This window comes from Chiloscyllium punctatum, chromosome 45 (genome assembly GCF_047496795.1).
Source record: "Chiloscyllium punctatum isolate Juve2018m chromosome 45, sChiPun1.3, whole genome shotgun sequence".
NCBI classification, from domain to species: Eukaryota; Metazoa; Chordata; class Chondrichthyes; order Orectolobiformes; family Hemiscylliidae; genus Chiloscyllium; species Chiloscyllium punctatum.
The window spans coordinates 42,141,722-42,160,257 of NC_092783.1; the positions used below are offsets into that span (position 1 = coordinate 42,141,722).

General features: G+C 39.1%; 1 protein-coding gene across 2 annotated transcripts in view; it reads right to left on the reverse strand.

Annotated features, from left to right (window-relative positions):
- The window catches only part of elapor1 (endosome-lysosome associated apoptosis and autophagy regulator 1), a 133,153-nt gene that overhangs the window by 33,571 nt on the left and 81,046 nt on the right, over positions 1 to 18,536 (reverse strand). For both annotated transcript variants that reach the window (XM_072563591.1, XM_072563592.1), the window contains 7 exons: positions 17,416 to 17,544; positions 16,481 to 16,571; positions 15,607 to 15,712; positions 10,872 to 11,009; positions 7,974 to 8,237; positions 989 to 1,162; positions 700 to 880 (listed from right to left, as the gene is read on the reverse strand). In XM_072563591.1, the coding sequence (XP_072419692.1) occupies positions 700 to 880; positions 989 to 1,162; positions 7,974 to 8,237; positions 10,872 to 11,009; positions 15,607 to 15,712; positions 16,481 to 16,571; positions 17,416 to 17,544 (1,083 nt within the window). The remainder of the gene's footprint in view (positions 1 to 699; positions 881 to 988; positions 1,163 to 7,973; positions 8,238 to 10,871; positions 11,010 to 15,606; positions 15,713 to 16,480; positions 16,572 to 17,415; positions 17,545 to 18,536) is intronic.

An 18,536-nucleotide genomic window follows, 5' to 3' on the forward strand; every position in this document is an offset into this window, starting at 1 on the left:
AACACTAAACATATGATTATTTGACAAGAAATGGCTGTTCATAAGACAATTTTTATATTTGTTTTATGATATATTATTTACGAGAACAGAAATAGAATCAGAAATGTTCTTCATTTGCACTTCACACAGTAGTTGGCTAATGTTCAGCATTTGGATGTTGTGAGAGGTAGATAATATTTGCAGTTTAATATTTTGATTATTTAAACTCTGATAATCAGCTGTAGGAATGTTAGTTCAAGAAAGAACTAGAATAAAAATTTCAGTATCAATAAAAGCTGATGCAGACTTAACCAATTATTTCAATTTTTATAGTAGTTGAATTGAGATTTAAAAAGGTATTCACTTCTTGGTAAACAGCATTTCATTATCTAGCAGCAATATGTGTCAATATTTTCATATGGTAGCATCTGCAGATTGTAATTTACAGGTTAGAATTTATAAAAATATGATGCTTCTCCAGTATATAATAATATAACAGATGAAAGCCAAGCCCATTCACTTTAACCAGCCACATCTTTACTCTTCTCCTGCATGTCTCAACATAGTTACAGCTCATTGTTACCTTTTGTTTCACCTCTAGTTTGAGACAATAGCTCACTATAATAATTGGCAAAGATTTCTATTTACATCCATTCCAGCATGATGTTTACATGTACATGTCTTTTATCCATGCATTCTGTTTAAAAAAAAAACACTCACCAATCAAGTGATCCGCTAAATTGATGGGATGGGCTGACATAATTGTCCTAAATCCTGTCACATCTGATGGAACAAGTGTAGATTGGCAGATATAGGATGTGACAGCTCTGGCAAAGCCTTCATCATTATCAATTACACCTTCACCTGTTACATTATCCACACAAGAGGCCAATTTCCTTCCCTTATGGAAATAAAAAGTGTAAACATTTAATTCCAGAAGAGTGGTTAATCGTTTTGTGTACATGAAGGTGTTGAATCCTTATTAGTATCAAGAAGTCTTCATCTCTACCTGATTTCCACAGAGGCCAATGTTGAAATGGTGAAAGTATCGCACTCCTTTTGGAGTGAAACGAGGGCCCTTTGTAATCGACGTGGATTCATTGAGAAGACTGAAGTCATAGTGCCATGTCCAATGCTGTTTGTGGATTATAAATGTGCAATTGTTGTAACAGAGTGTGTGGTTCTGAAAAAGAAATGCACACACAAACAATCAACTTGGAGAGCTTTCAAACAAATCAATTTTATTTAAAATAAAAAGTGCTGGAAATCAAAGGAGGTCAGGCAGCATCCATGGAGAGAAAACAAGTGAACATTTTGAGTCCAGATGACTCTTCATCAGAGCTGAAGACTCTCAATGAATGCTGCCTGGCCTGCTGTGATCACCAGCATCTTTTGTTTTCAGTTCAGATTCCAGCATCTGCAGTAATTTGTTCCTACAATTTTACCGAAGATGTCTTGAAAGAGTTTCTTCAATAAATCTTCACAATCAATGGATTACTTCTAAATTGTGATCAAGTTGTTATATAGACAAATAGAGCAGTTAGTGCAAAAGGAGACAAGTTTCCCATAAATTAATCTAATCAATTGGCAAAATAATCTGCTTTTGAGCTATGGATTGAAGCATATTTGACAAGAATCAGAAGAGAATTCCCATGCTCTTCTTCCAGTAACTATATTAACTGAGCTGGTACAATTGTAACATTTAAGAGGCTTTTGGATGGTTATATGAATAGGAAGGGGTTGGAGGGATATGGGCCGGGTGCTGGCAGGTGGGACTAGATTGGCTTGGGATATCTGGTTGGCATGGACGGGTTGGACCGAAGGGTCTGTTTCCATGCTGTACATCTCTATGACTCTATGTCAATCAAATGCTGTTTCCCATGTTGGTGGGATGAGGGAGCCAGGGGGTACAAGAGCTGGTGGGAGGGAGTGGGCAGGGAGTCAAGAGTGTAGTTGGGAGAGAGCTGTTTTAAAACTAAATCAAATAATAGGTTGCAAATGTAACTTGCAAGGTTTAAGCACATTGTAAGCCTAAAGATCATAAAGCAAGGAGTCTTTATTTTATTGCTATCAAGTCTTTACAAACATTAACAGCAATTTAAGCTCAAACCCAGAAAATTGAGTATTTATATTGGATTAACCCTGCAGGTCAATGGAGTCATAGAGTCATAGAGATGTACAGCACAGAAACAACCCGTCCACGCCGACCAGATATCTCAACCCAATCTAGTCCCACCTGCCAGCACAAGGCCCATATCCCTGCAAACCCTTCCTATTCATATACCCATCCAGATGCCTATTAAATGTTGCAATTGTACTAGCCTCCACCACTTCCTCTGGCAGCTCATTCCATACACGTACCACCCTCTGCGTGAAAAGGTTGCCCCTTAGGTCTCTTTTTTATCTTTCCCTTCTCTCCCTAAACCTATGCCCGCTAGTTCTGGACTCCCCCACCTCAGGGAAAAGACCTTGTCTATTTATCCTATCCATGTCCCTCATGATTTTGTAAACCTCTATTAGGTCACCCCTCAGCCTCCGATGCTCCAGGGAAAACAGCCCTAGCCTATTTCAACCTCTCCCTATAACACAAATCCTCCAACCCTGGCAACATCCTTGTAAATCTTTTCTGAACCCTTACAAGTTTCACAACATCGCTCCGATAGGAATGAGACCAGAGTTGCACACAATATTCAAAAGTGGCCTAACCAGTGTCCTGTACAGCCACAACATGACCTCCCAACTTCTGTACTCAAAACTCTGACCAATAAAGGAAAGCATACCAAACGCCTTCTTCACTATCCTATCCATCTGTGGCTCTACTTTCAAGGAATTATGAACCTCCACTCCAAGGTCTCTTTGTTCAGCAACACTCCCTAGGACCTTACCATTAAGTGTATAAGTCCTGCTAAGATATGCTTTCACAAAATGCAGCACCTCGCATTTATCTGAATTAAACTCCATCTGCCAATTCTCAGCCCATTGGCTCATCTGGTCAAGATCCCGTTGTCATCTGAGGTGACCTTCTTTGCTGTCCGCTATACCTCCAATTTTGGTGCCATCTACAAACTTTCTAACTATACCTCTTATGTTCACATCCAAATCATTTATATAAATAATGAAAAGTAGTGGACCCAGCATCAATCCTTGTGGCACTCCACTCATCATAGGCCTCCAATCTGAAAAACAACGCTCCACCACAACCCTCTGTCTTCTATCTTTCAGCCAGTTCTGTATCCAAGTGGCTAGTTCTCCCTGTATTCCATGAGATCTAATCTTGCTAACCAGTGTCTCATGGGGAACCTTGTCATAAGCCTTACTGAAGTCCATATAGATCACGTCTACCGCTCTGCCCTCATCAATTCTCTTTGTTACTTCTTCAGAAAACTCATCTTGGTGGAGGAATTCTTTGTCTGTCTCTTTTGCTTTCTATGTGGTCTCCATCAGACAAAGACACCTTCCCCCCACAGACAGTTAAGAGGTACCACAAAGAAATGGCAGAAGAGTTGAATTGGTACTTCAGATCTGTGTTCACTGGGAAAGACTCAAGCAAACACCCAGAGGTAACAGTGGCTGAAGGACCTGAACTGAAGGGAATTCATATTTGCCAGGAATTGGTGTTGGAGAGACAGCTAGGTCTGAAGGTTGATAAGTCCCCGGGGCCTGATGGTCTACATCCCAGGATACTGAAGGAGGTAGCTCTAGAAATCATGGATGCGTTGGTCATTATTTTCCAGAGTTCGATAGATTCAGGACCAGTTCCTGCGGATTGTAGGGTGGCTAATGTTGTACCACTTTTTAAGAAAGGAGCGAGAGAGAAAGCAGGAAATTATAGACCAGTTAGTCTGACCTCAGTGGTGAAAGTGAAGACTGCAGATGCTGGAGATCAGAGCTGAAAATGTGTTGCTGGAAAAGCGCAGCAGGTCAGGCAGCATCCAAGGAGCAGGAGAATCGACGTTTCGGACATGAGCCCTTCTTCAGGAAACTTCCTGAAGAAGGGCTCATGCCCGAAATGTCGATTCTCCTGCTCCTTGGATGCTGCCTGAACTGCTGTGCTTTTCCAGCAACACATTTTGACCTCACTGGTGGGAAAGATGCTGGAGTCAATTATAAAGGATGAAATTACGACACATCTGGATAGCAGTAAAAGGATAGGTCAGAGTCAGCATGGATTTATGAAGGGGAAATCATGCTTGACTAATCTTCTGGAATTTTTTGAGGATGTAACTCTGAAGATGGGCAAGGGAGATCCAGTGGGTGTAGTGTACCTGGACTTTCAGAAAGCCTTTGATAAAGTCCCACATAGGAGGTTGGTGAGCAAAATTAGGGCGCATGGTATTGGGGGCAAAGTACTGACTTGGATTGAAACTGGTTGGCTGACAGGAAACAATGTGTAGTGATAAATGGCTCCCTTTCGGAATGGCAGACAGTGACCAGTGGGGTACCGCAGGGATCAGTGCTAGGACCGCAGCTTTTTACAATATATATTTATGATATAGAAGATGGTATTAATAGTAACATTAGCAAATTTGCTGATGATACAAAGCTGGGTGGTAGGGTGAAATGTGATGAGGATGTTAGGAGATTACAGGGTGACCTGAATGGGTTAGGTGAGTGGACAGATGCATGGCAGATGCAGTTTAATGTGGATAAATGTATGGTTATCCACTTTGGTGGCGAGAACAGGAAGGCAGATTACTACCTAAATGGAGTCAAGTTAGGTAAAGGGACAGTACAACGAGATTATGACACAAATCAGATAGAAAACAAAATTGAGAACCAGGAGGCATATTGTGGACTATGATGGGAGGTGTAAAAACAAATAAGTGACACAAAAAGGAATTATGAGAAAAGTCTGCCAGCCAACAAAAAGCTGTGTAAGTAGTAAAAAGGTGGCAAAAGGGGTAGGACTGATTAGGAGCCAAACAAAATGGGACAAGAGGCTTTGCTATGGTTCTGAATGAATAACTTGCATCTGTCTTCACCAAAGAGAGAAATGGAGCCACAGACCATGGTGACAAAGGACAGTTCTCAGTCACTAGAAGGGTTCAAAACTGATGGGCAGAAGATTTGGATAGACTGTTATACTTAAAGTTATCCAGGACCAGATGTGATGCACCTAAGGAGTTGAAGAAAAGTGCCAAGATTACAGCTTTGTTCAACAAATTTTACAATAATAAGTCCAGCAATTGCAAACCAGTCAGTTTAGCTTCAGTGGTGGGGATGTTTCTGGATACAATTCTTTGGGATTATTTAGTAGTTACATGGAAAAGGTGGGTTTTATTAGGAAGAGAGGGCATGAATTTCAAAACAGACATTATGTTTAACTAACTTGCTGGAATATTTTGAAGAGGCAACAGAAAGATTTACTCCTCCTCACATTTCACCCTGCCACCCAGCTTTGTGTCATCAGCAAATTTGATAATATTACTGTTAATGCCTTCATCTGTATCATTTATGTATATTGTAAGCAGCTGCGGTCCCAGCACCAAACCTTGTGGTGTCCCACTGGTCACCACCTGCCATTCTGAAAGGGACCTGTTGATCACTACTCTTTGCTTCATGTCAGCTAGCCAATTTTCAATCCAAGTCAGTACCTTGCCCCAATACCATGTGCCCTAATTTTGCTCACTAATATCCTATGTGGGACCTGATCAAAGGTTTTCTTAAAGTCCAGGGGGTACACCATATCTACTGACTCTCCCTTGTCCATCTTCATAGTTACATGCTCAAAAAATTCCAAAAGGTTAGTGAAGCACGATTTCCCCTTTGTCACTCCATGCTGTCTCAGTTGTACAGCACAGAAACAGACTCTTCGGTCCATCTCGTCCATGTTGACCAGATATCCTAACCTAATCTAGTCCCATTTGCCAGCACTTGTCCCATATCCCTCTAAACCCTTCCTATTCATATACCTATCCAGATGCCTTTCAAATGCTGTAATTGTACCAGCCTCCACCACTTCCACAGGTAGATCATTCCATACATGCACCACCCTCTTTGTGAAAAAGTTGCCCCTTAGGTCCCTTTTATATCTTTCCCCTCTCACCCTGAACCTATGCTGTCTAGTTCTGGACTCCTCCACCCTAGAGAAAACACCTTATCTATTTATCCTAACCATGTCTCTCTGATGCTCCAGGGAAAATAGCCCCAGCCTATTCATTTCATATCGTTTGATTTTGATATTTACAGAAGTTTAAGCAAAACATATTTTATTGTCGGAACTATGTATGATAAAAGGGATGTTGCAGTTTGATACGCAATAGCTGTATTCACCACTCGTACTACTTCCTCTGTACTTCTGGTCACTAGAGATATAAAAATATTGTACAACTTTCTCTGCATACAAAGTACAAACATGGATTTGCAGGAAAACTAGAGACAGATTTTGGAGGCACCAACAAATGCAAGGATTTTGGAGACGAAAAGGAGGATGAAAATAGGCCTTTGCTCTAAGGAGAGAAGAGCCAGATATGAGTTTTTACGGAGGGAAATGACAACGACAGGTTTGAAGGGAAGGTGCACAATGCCCGAAGAGGGGGAATCTTTAACAATATCAATTAACACAGGCAAGACGAACTACAGTTCAAATGTTATTCTTTCAATTAGAAACACTTGAATACATCCTTTAGGATGTGAAACGGTATTATACTGCAAATTCTATTTTTCCCCTCTGAGCTTTCCTATCATTTTTCTCCAAACGCATAATAACACATCTTTTTCCTTCTGCTAAAATCTCCACAGATTTATCCTGACTCATTGCAGACCCCTATCTCCTCTTATCCCAAACTTCAAAGCATGCCCTATTTTGCTCAGTCTTTCTGATCTCTTGAAATCTTCAGGCTGTTCAAACACTCAGCAGGTATTATCTAGTCATTCTCTCTTAATTCATTTAATTTTCTCAGTTAGTCACTTCAGCCAAAGAGATTCACCTTTGAACATATTTACATATTGAATTTGTAAGTACCCGGCAGTATAACTACATTACTTCAGCAATTATTACTTCATATTTTGGTCCTTATATAATCAACTATTGAATAACTATTGATCTTCAAGAATTATTGTACACATAATACATTGGATAAAAATATTAAATGATCACATTTAAAAGCTTATTTACTTTTGTCTCACTCTGAATTCCAAAGTCACCTCATGTTCCCAACAGGATCCCTGATGCTTTCTCCAATGGTGAAGACATGTAACCAACTGTGGGCACCTATTCACGCCACTTTGAGACATGAATAAATATCTAAATGCTGCTCTCCCTCCCACCTCCGGAATGTGTATCACTTCACTCTCAGTCTGGCGGGTAGAAGATGTTCCAGCACTCCAAGTTACAGAACTCAATACACCAATGTACTGTCCACTGGGAGTGTACTTACGCCTGGAACCACTATTACAGAGGAATGTAACTAGGAAAGAGAATTATTTGGGATTCCTCTTTGAAAATTAGCCACTGCAGACTATGGAAAAAAAGTAAGAAGTGAGCAATAAAATTAAGGTGCTCCTATAGAAGGATCCACAGGTTTCAATTTAATTTTTCAGCATAAATACTAAGGTCAAATGAAATTGAGTAACTTTAAGTTATTTCATCCAAGTACTTGTATATATCTGACACAATTTGTAAAAAGATTACTAATGTTTAGGTTATCTGACCTCATAATTGAACACTAAATGTGTGAGCGGAGGGTAAACCTCAATCTCCAAATCTGATTGGTGCCAGTATCTCACTGGATAAAACACATTACTTATCCCCTTCTGTAATTTCTGTGTGAGTGCTGTGTCAGAATTGAAAACACATTTCCAAAAGGACCTGACTCTGCAGCACAAAACTGTGCATTCTGATGTTAACAGCGGAGATGTTTTCTGTCATTTGGGTTATGGCAGTCTAGAGTTGTCTTACACAATGCTGCACCAAAATGTCCATGAGTATAATCATACTCATAGCAATGATGCCCCACTTATTTTAATCCAGGAATGTAAGTAATAATGATTACCAAATTATTTTGGGTGCCGTGTCCACATGGGATACAAGATTCTTTTCCGTAATGATGATGAGCTTTGAGGTGTGTACTTGGTGGACATGCTTGGCATTTACTGGACTCCTTGTCTATGTACTGGCCTGGTGAACATGACACACAAGAAGATCCTGAGGAGGTCGATTCCAGTGCACATGGTCCACAATACGATGATATGCCTCCTATTACATTGGTCACGTTGATAGAGTAAATTTTGGCAACATCAGATGAATACACTCGACTCTGAAACATAGAGGCTATAACTTAAATATGCAGTAATGATACATTTAAAAAATGGACAATTTGTTGCTGTGTAGAAACTTCATGACACTGTCCATCTGTTCAAAAAGATACATAAAAGTCTCATTTTACCCTTCATAATGCTCAGGATGAATTTTCTTTCTCTGCGAGGGGGAAGTGCCCTGGGAGTCGTGGCCTCAGCTGGTACGACTATAGTCCCAAGCTGAAGGTCTGACAGCAGAGTTTGAAGTGAAGATAAGGGCAACAGGTTCAGGAGTGAGGTAAAGAGGGGAACAGGGCCATAGGATGTAGGGAAAATACAAGCCTTTTCTATGCCTCTGTTGGGTATCTTCACTGGGCATGGACTGAACAAACAGAAGCGTCCTGCATCCCTCAGCTAACTGTAGGGAAACTCACTAATGTTTACTTGGTGTGTTGACCATGGCATGGCCATATATTCAAAGAGCAGCATTGAGATAAGGCCACTTCCAGAGGGTAACACTGTTCTTGAGCCCAGGCTTAATCAGGGGGAGCCGGAAAAGTGGCATAGTTTCCAAACTGTACTACCTTCCACCTGATTAAACAGCAGCTCCCACCTCTCAGCTTAGCACATGAGGGCAATAAAATTAATACACTCACATTTATGCTGCCGTGCATCTGGTCACTTACAAAATCTGAATATATTTGATGTAATATTTCACATATATTGAGGTACCATTCATTGTGATGTGAGATGGGCAGTAAATGATACAGCAGCTGAAGTTAGTTATTTCCTCTTGCTCCAGATATTTGATAACCAACTGTATATCCAAAATGTATTTCATTGTGTTAAAATTTCTAAGATTTCTATCTTTCTCCCTCATTAGACTCCTTGTTTCATCTTTTCCCATTTATTTTTCTGTTATCCGCAAACTTGGTTACAGTATATCTACTTCTGTCATCCAAGTTATTAATATGTATTGTAAGTAATTGCCACCCCAGCACCGATCCATGTGCCACTCCACTAATTACAGGTTGCAATCCTGAACATGCGCCCTTTATCCCAACTCTCTGTCTTCCACTATTTCGCCAATCCAGTTATTCATCAGTGCTTAAATATCCCTGGCTATTTTAATCAACAGGCAAAGTTAAATTGCCCTGCATATATCTGTATCTGAGATACTGATTTTGAAATGGTTTAGTAAAAATGTGAGAACAAAAAGAAAATCAAGAAAATTTGTCCCTACTTTTTGACCCTGGAAGATTCACAAAATGTCCCTTCTTTCATCCCATGTACGTTTCAGCTGCTGAGATCAGTGGAGACATTAATAAATTGAATAGCTTGTTATCCTATATTTTCTGCCAGAATCATTTGTAGAGTTAGTAAGGACTCATGTCCAAAAAAGGTTTATTAAGAATAAATGTAAATCTTATTCATTCTAAATAAAAATCTAATCCTCGAAATAAAAATCTGATATTGAACAATGTCAGTTTTTAAAAGGGATCATGCTGATATTATAAGCTTGCCAGACAGGAATGCAACTGGAAACAAATAGGCCTGACCATTACCACTTTCTTGGATCTTGTAGAAGTTGGGGATTACTTCTCCCACTTACCTTGCCTCTGGCTCTAGCATTGAACATTCTTGGGGAACTGGCTGCAGTTCTAACAATGGTCATTATGGCCATTGCTACTCCTGAGACCAAATAGTTGCCAACATCTGTGGGCGGCATGGTGGCACAGTGGTTAGCACTGCTGCCTCACAGTGCCAGAGACCCAGGTTCAATTCTCGCCTCAGGCGACTAACTGTGTGGAGTTTGCACGTTCTCCCCGTGTCTGCGGGTTTCCTCCGGGTGCTCCGGTTTCCTCCCACAGTCCAAAAGATGTGCAGGTCAGGTGAATTGGCCATGCTAAATTGCCCATAGTGTTAGGTAAGGGGTAAATGTAGGGGTATGGGTGGGTTGCAGGTCGGTGTGGACTTGTTGGGCTGAAGGGCCTGTTTCCACACTGTAATGTAATCTAATCGAATCCAAGTGGCTGGTTTTCTCATAAGGACGTCTTCCTAGATAAGGGTGCAAATGTTGCCTTGCCATAATTAACATCACCACAGTTATTACATCACTGTGAAGTTACCTGTGTTGGCATCTATCCAGGGCATCCACTCATTCGACACAAAATTCAGCTCATGGTTTCATTGAAAAAATCAGTAGCATGGTTTATTTCTCATGCTTGAAAGTAAGTTACCAAGAGGATGACAAGAGTCCTAAAACAGGTAGAACCTATGGGCTGGAATTTTCCTTGAGATAACTTAGGTCAAAATTTATACCAATTTCTACCGACGCCAATTTATGCTGAAATTTCTGAGAATCTTATCAGCATATGTCAGTTGATCTGGCAGAAGACAATTAGAATGCAGGATAATCAACCAAAGCCTGAGGAAACTGGAACATAGGCTAGTTCCCTTCTTTACGTCCTTAGTGATGTACTGAAAACTGATCTACTAAAAACCTCACAACTTAATTTCTACACATTGGATGCAGCATGTATAAGAAAATGCAATTATTAATATATCAGATCCAACATAATATTAATTATTAATATATCATAAAAATGAAATTGTGTAGAAAATGTAGTAGTCATTGCTCTGTAAAGGTATACCTGTTCAAATGAAGCAGTGCGCTGGAATGCCCACATAAAAACAAGTGATGTATTTCTTTCAATCACATATGTGTAGGACTGCTTTTCCCTGGAGCCATTCCAGACTTCCACTGATCTTGTATTTTCTCTAGTAGGTCCCTGAAATATTTGCAGATTATTTTAGGATTGCAACACGAAGAAAAACTCCAAAAAAGCTGTTCCATTTGGCTGAATTGTCCCATGATCCAAAGTGTAATAAATATTCATTGCTGTGGTCCATGGTCTCCCTTTGTCCTGCTTTGTGTTATAGCACTGCTTGTTCACATTTTGTTTTAGGGAGTAAAAGCATGTCTAAGCTCATGTCTGTGTACCCAAAACATCAATTTTCCTGCTCCTTGGATGCTGCCTGACCTGCTGGTGCTTTTCCAGCACCACACTCTTGACTACTAAGTACCATCGGTCTGTCTTAAAGAAAAGTAACTTGCCATGCCTCCACACAAAGGAATATATTTGCACTGGCGGCGTGGACACCTCAATAGATGTTAAAGTTAAAGATTAGATTAGATTAGATCTAAGGTAAGACTGGAGTGTATAAAATTACAAATACAGATTCAGAGTGGTTCAATCAACTCCTCAAGCTTGCTTTGCCACACAATAACGTCATGGTAGACAAGCAGGAGGCTGGAAGAACACAGCAAGCCAGCCAGCATCAGGGGTAGAGAAGTCAACGTTTTGGGTGTAACTCTTCTTCAGGACTGGGGGTGGATGTAAGGAGAGCTTCAGATAAAGGGGGTGGGGGGTGCAGAGTAGTGAGGTGGGTTTAAGTGAACCAATAAGATCATGGCTGATCTGATTTTTACCTCAAATCTATATTCTTGCATATACCTGATTACCTTTTAGCCTCTTGTTTAACAAAAATCTATCTATCTGCGTTAAAAATATTCACTAAAAATATTCCACAATCTTCTTGGGAAGAGATTTCAAAAGATTCCCAACCTACTAAGAGTTGGTCTCTTTTTTAAATGGCAATCCCTGATTTTTGACTAATGACCCCTTAGTTCTTCATTTTTCCATCAGAGGAAACATGCTTCAATATCTCCCATGTCAAGACCTGTCAGGATCTTATATGGTTCAAACAAGTTACCTCTTACTCTTCTAAACTCCAGTAGATACAAGCCTAGCCTGACCACCCTTACTCATAAGACAATCCACTCATTGCCAATATTAGTAAACCTTCTTTGAACTGCTTCCAAAACAATATATCCTTCCATAAATACCATATACAATACTCCACATATGGTCTCAGCAGTATTATATAACTTAAGTCAAAGAATCCCTACAGAGTGCAAGCAGGCCATTTGGCCCATTGGGTTCATACTGACCCTCCAAATGAGCATCCCACCCAGACACACCCAATCCCTGTAACGCTGCATTTCCATGGGGCTAATCCATCTAGCCTGTGCATCCCTCGACACCCTGGGCAATTCAGCATGGCCAGTCCACCTAACCGGCACATCTTTGGACTATGGGAGGAAACTGCAGCACATGGAGGAAACTCAAGCAGACACGAAGACAAAGTACAAACTCCACACAAACAGTCACCCGAAGGTGGCACCAGATCCCTGGTGCTGAGGCAGCAGTGCTAATCACTGAGACACCATGCTGCCCCTTAAGTCAACCTCCCTACTTTTGTGTTCAGTTCCTCATAATGGGGAAATGATAAATTATAACTTTCTATAGCTTTCCCAATTACTTGTTATTCTTCCATACTAACATAAGGACATCAAGATCTCTCTGCATCTCAGAGCTCCTCAATCTCTTGCCATTAGGAAATTTTTGTTGAATAATTCCTACCAAAATGGACAATTTCACACTCATGCACATTCATTTAACCAATCTAACTCTTTGTAGCTTTCTTACATCCTCTTTACAAGTTACTTTCCTACTGATTTTGTGTCAACAGAGCATTTGCCAACCAACCCTTACGTCCCTTCATTCAAGTAATTTGTTTAAATTATAAACAGTTGACGTCCCAGTTGACTGATCCAGTGGCAGACTACTCATTTTTCCAAGTACACATTTTGCAAACATTAAAAATCCATTTATGCCAACTTTCTGCTTTCTTTTAGCCGATGAATCTTCTATTCATGTCATTCTATCATACACCATAAGCTTTCTGAGCAACAAGCCTTGATGTGGCATTTTCTTAAATACCTTTTGGAAATCCACATACAGTGCATCCACCTGTTTCTCTTTTCCACAGCATGTGTTGTCACTTGAAATAATTCCAACAGATTGGGCAACATGATTTCCCTTACATAAAACAATATGGACTCTGCCTGAATACCCTGAACTTATGTAAATGTCCAGCTCTAATTTCTTTAATAATAGCTTCTTCTATTTTCCCTTTGGCAGCCTGAAGATTCTTGCCCTCTGTCTCCCTCCTCTTTTGAATGATGGAGCTACATTTTGTTATCTTCCAATCTAATGGGACTATCCCTAGATCGAGAGAGGTTTGGAAAATTAAAACAAATGCATCAACTATCTTTTTTAAGACTTTAGGATGAAGTCCAGGCACTTGTCTGCCCGCAGATCCAAAAATTTGTTCAATATCACTTCCCTGGTGATTGTGATTTTCCTAAATTCCTACCTCCTTTCTATTTCCTGAATTATTGCTACTTCTGGGATGTTATTTGTATCCTCTATATTAAAGACCAATGCAAAATACCTGTTCAATTGATCTGCTACCTCCTTATTTTCAAGGATTAATTTTCCAGACTCGCTTTCTATCGGACTAATGCTCACTTTATTAACTTTTCTTTAAATAAAATTATAGAAACTCTTACTATCTGTTTTTATATTTCAGGCTAATTTTCTCTTGTGCTCTATTTTTCCTTTCTTATTAATTTACTTGTTACTTGGTTAGACCCTTGTCATGAGACTCTTATATCTGTCATGTTATTCCAGCTATTTGTCTCCAGCAACATCTTATTTTTAATTTTTTGTAATTATCTCTCTGCTTCAATTACCTGGATTATAGATAATCTCCTACATTTACTATTCAGCAACTGACACTTTACTTAACCGTCTAACACTTTTGATCACCTGCAGAGACTTATTATTCGATACTCCACTCGCAACATTTGTATGACCTTTTGGTGTCTCTACACATTAATCTCTCTGCCTATAAATTCTGTGCCTGTATGCCCTTCTTCACTTCACCTGAAGGGGCAGTGGTCTGAAAGCCTGTAATTTCAAATAAGATTGATGGACTATCACCTGGTGTCCTGTGACTTCTGACCTTGTCTACCCCAGCCTAACTCCAGCATCACCACATCATACTAATTTTTTGTTACCTTTGCTGGTTTTGACATTTGGTCCTATCTTCAGACCACCCTTTCCACAAATGTGCTTTTTGGTACCGTTCTTAACCATCCTAGTCAAACATAGATGATGGGTCCGTTACTTGGAATTTCTTGTACTTGTTGGAATGTATCTATTCTCTGTGTTCTGAAATGTTCCATTAAATGCTTACCACTATGTATCTATTCATTTATCCTTAAACTTAACTTGCCAATTCACTTTAACTAGCTTTGTTTACATGCTCTCATAATTGTCTATATTTAATTTTTTTACATTGTATGTTGAATGCCCTAACCTGTGACAGAATGAGGCTCTGACCTTCGGGCTCTGACCTTCTTAAAAAATATGAATCGAGAAATTCACTCACAATCCACGATTCCAGGCAGATGCAGCTTGTGCTTATACATATCTTATTTACCTTTTTTTTCCTAACCAGCCAGTTCGGAGATGTTGTCTTTCTGTTTTTGTGTTCTAAGGTAATAAAATTCATTTTTCTTTCACTCAAGAAATTGGCTGCTTAATTTTGATCTAGTTAACTACATTTTAATTTAAGTATGAAACTTGTATGCCATAAACAAATTCAAAGTATTTGTTGCATCTGACCAAGCGAGTGTTAAAAAGAGGGGAAGCAATTCCATCTCCTCACCTCATCATAAGATTCTCTCAATTTTCTTCCCTCCAATTTCTAATCTTCACATACAGATTTATTCATGGTGTCCTTCTTGCCTTTTGTTAAATTAGCTAATATAAACACTTTAACTTAGGTGGCATAGTGGTTAGCACTGCTGCCTCACAGTACCAGGGTCCCAGGTTCAATTCCAGCTTCAGGTGATTGTCTGTGTGGAGTTTGCACATTCTCCCAGTGTCTGCATGGGTTTCCCCCCACAGTCCAAAGACGTGCAGGCCAGGTGAATTGGCCATGCTAAATTGTCCATAGTGTTAGGTACATTAGACAGAGGGAAATGGATCTGGGTGGGTTTCTCTTTGGAGGGTCCGTGTGGATTGGTTGGGCCAAAGGGCCTGTTTCCACACTGTAGGGAATCTAATCTAAGGGTTAATTGGTTTTAACACAGGTCTTCACATACTTCCACTCAATCATGTCTCCCCATGTATTCCAAGGGTGTTAAAACATTTATGATATAAAATAAGTATTTGTATCTTGTATTATGGCATCCTACAAAGATTATTTGAAAATCAATTGCCTGAGTTCTTAAATATTAACTTTCAACATACTATACTAAAAAGTATCCTCAAGATCTTGCACAATGTAAGAAATTGAAATTCATTCAAAGGTCCTCAATAAATTAAGCTTATCCCTCTCCATACCTTACATAAAGTTGCACATATCAAATCCATTCAATCTCACGGCAAAAATAAATACAGCATGACTTACCACCAAGAAATATAACTCGCAGTCTGCAGTGCACATTGTCTCAAAGATAAAAGTGATCCGAGCAACTTCTGGATTGTCTAGATTCTCTACTGTTGACTGCGGGGGTCTGTGAAATTAATCAGATGTGATAAGACGGTAAGAAAGAGGAAAAGGAGAAGAGCATATAGCTCCTTGAGTTTGCCACACCATTCAATATGAAATCACTGCTCTTGTCTGACGAATGGATGCATAAATATATTTTTTAAATAGATGATTTTCTCTGTTTTATGCTGTCACACTTCAAAAAGTCATATTAATGCAGATTCCTTTCACATATTTTCTTATCAAAATATAATTATTTCAAAATAAAGTAAATTTTCTAGTATTTGGGCCCTGTCATCAAAACGTCTGCTGTAATAAGTGAAGTTTTATTTAAGGAGACTTGTTTAAATTCATGTAGCTAATGCACTACCTTTGTACCTACACCTTAACAAGGTCATCTGAGAAAACCTAAGTCTACCTCTACTCTCACCTTACATTTATAATTCGAAATTAGGTTATTTAATCAGATCTGAACAAAATGTCTGCACAGGAATGAGCAAAAAAAAAGCAACTGTAGATTCTCCAACATTGCTGACCTTCTGGTTTGTCGACCAAGAAGCAGCATTAGAGACACTACCTGGAGATAACTGCACTGAACCATATTGCAGTAGCATTAAGTAAGTATGTCATTTGGTCCAGGAAAATACAAAGGAGAAAGTGAAGATTGTAAGAATACATAGATTTTAAGAATCTACCAAATGATTATTAAAAATCATCATGAAAGATATCCGATAGCTTCATGAAGTCCTTGCTTATGCCATAAAAGTAATATGCTTTGAGGACTTTTTCTTACCTAAATCCAGGAACATGCATCATTAGCAACAAGTAATTATTGCCAGCACTTGCAATCGAACTATGTATGTGATCTCCAGCTACCTCCCATCCTGAAACAATGAAATTTCTTTAAAAGAATTGCAGCTATTTCTCCACAGAATAAGTACCTAGCATCCAACAAATACTAGCTTCTCCCTCAAACATGATGTTCAGTTGAACTCTCAGAAAAGTACATTCACGCTAATAGGTACCAATACCCCTCTACAGCTCCAATATATAACAAAGAACATAGGACATTCATAATGCCAAGCTCCCAACCACTTTGCAAGGTTCTAGCCGAGGTATAAAGTGGTGATTGGTTGGGGTAGTGGAAATGTTTTCTGCCGAAAGCAGTGACAAGGAAGCCATGATTATGAGTTAATGTCTTTCCATATCATTTTGTTGTTGGTTCCTAAGCAAGTACCCAAGTAGAGCTGCCAGAATAAGTTGATGGTTGGGCTTTTTGATGGCACCCTCAGATCAGAAGATACAAAATGGTAAGGAGCAAGGTCATGGGGGCTTAAAATGTTTAGTACCTTTCACTTACTTAAATTTCAGCATCTTATCTGACAAAGGTTGGGATCAGAATTAAGAAATCACACATGTAATGAAGGAATAAAGGAAAAGGATCACACAGTTAGCATGCAAAGGAAAGGCTGACAAGCTGCAAATAAATCTTATTGGCAACTAGTGGAGTGACACACGAAATAGTAAGGACTTTTTAAAAGTTTAAGTGTATGTGACAGACCAAGTTATGATCAATAATAATTGGAAGTGTACTAATTGTGCATATTGAATGGAAAAGCAAAATATATCATAGAAGGAACTGGTACATAAATGGTTTAGACAGAATATTTGTTTAACTATTTATTATGTAAATGATATATTATTTGATGTACAATTTTTATTATTTACCTGGCGTTTCTTCACAGTCTTGATTCATTCCACTGAAACATGAACTAAACATATTTTTTGGCAAAGTATTCCACCATTTGTATTCAAATCCCAATACTGGTTCAGTGCCAACAGGACACTTAGTACATTCTGCAGAAAAACAAATATGAGGAAGTTATTTAATCAACCGGTTGTATCTATTACAGTTTGTTTTAGTATTGCACCCAACTGTGCTCCATAGAGTTACCTACAAATGTCTCCTCACTTTCCACTTCTTTTAGGATAGCACTTCAGAAAGAATCAGTTTATATACATTTCCAGGACCTTTGTTGGCAAAATCAGGAAATACTGATGACTCTGCCCATTTCTCCATCCGAGGAGTAGAATCTTCAAGAATGTATCTTTTTCCGACAATGTTAGTGATATAATTTTATAAGTCTTCACTGAATGAGCCACAGATCCAGATTATAAACTATAGTGCATTTTGATCATGGGGTTTTGCCTATTAATAATTGGACCATCATGAACAATACTCTTGAACCACTGATGTGCACTGCTGTGGAGAAATAGCTGCAATTCTTTTAAAGAAATTTCATTGTTTCAGGATGGGAGGTAGCTGGAGATCACATACATAGTTCGATTGCAAGTGCAACTCAGCAGCAACACGGCCCCATAAAACTATTATTTAAAAGCCAGTGAGCATTGTTGCTTGTTAATGTTTGCCTACATGAAACAGGACAAGGACACCATGCTGTTCCAGCATGAGGATAACTTAAAGAACTGTAGTTTGATCGTGAGAAAATTGTATCTTACCTTTGTGTATCTTATTTTTGACAGAATTCGTCAACATTCATTTGGAACAGATAATGTATAGATTAAACAAAGCTAGTCACAAATTAGCATTTAAAAATGCTAATTTATCACTATTGGGAGCCACACAAACTCATGTCACTCCTATCTGTTATGAGTTACAAACTCTGTCATTGTGTTTCCAGAGACTTCTGCAGCAAGTGATTGTGGAGTTGGTATTATTAATTTTAAATATATTGTCATTCAAAGCTATACCTTCAAACCACAAATTACATGGAATGAAAAACAAGATGCACTTTACAAAGTGACATTCACAGCAACAGGTGAAGGAA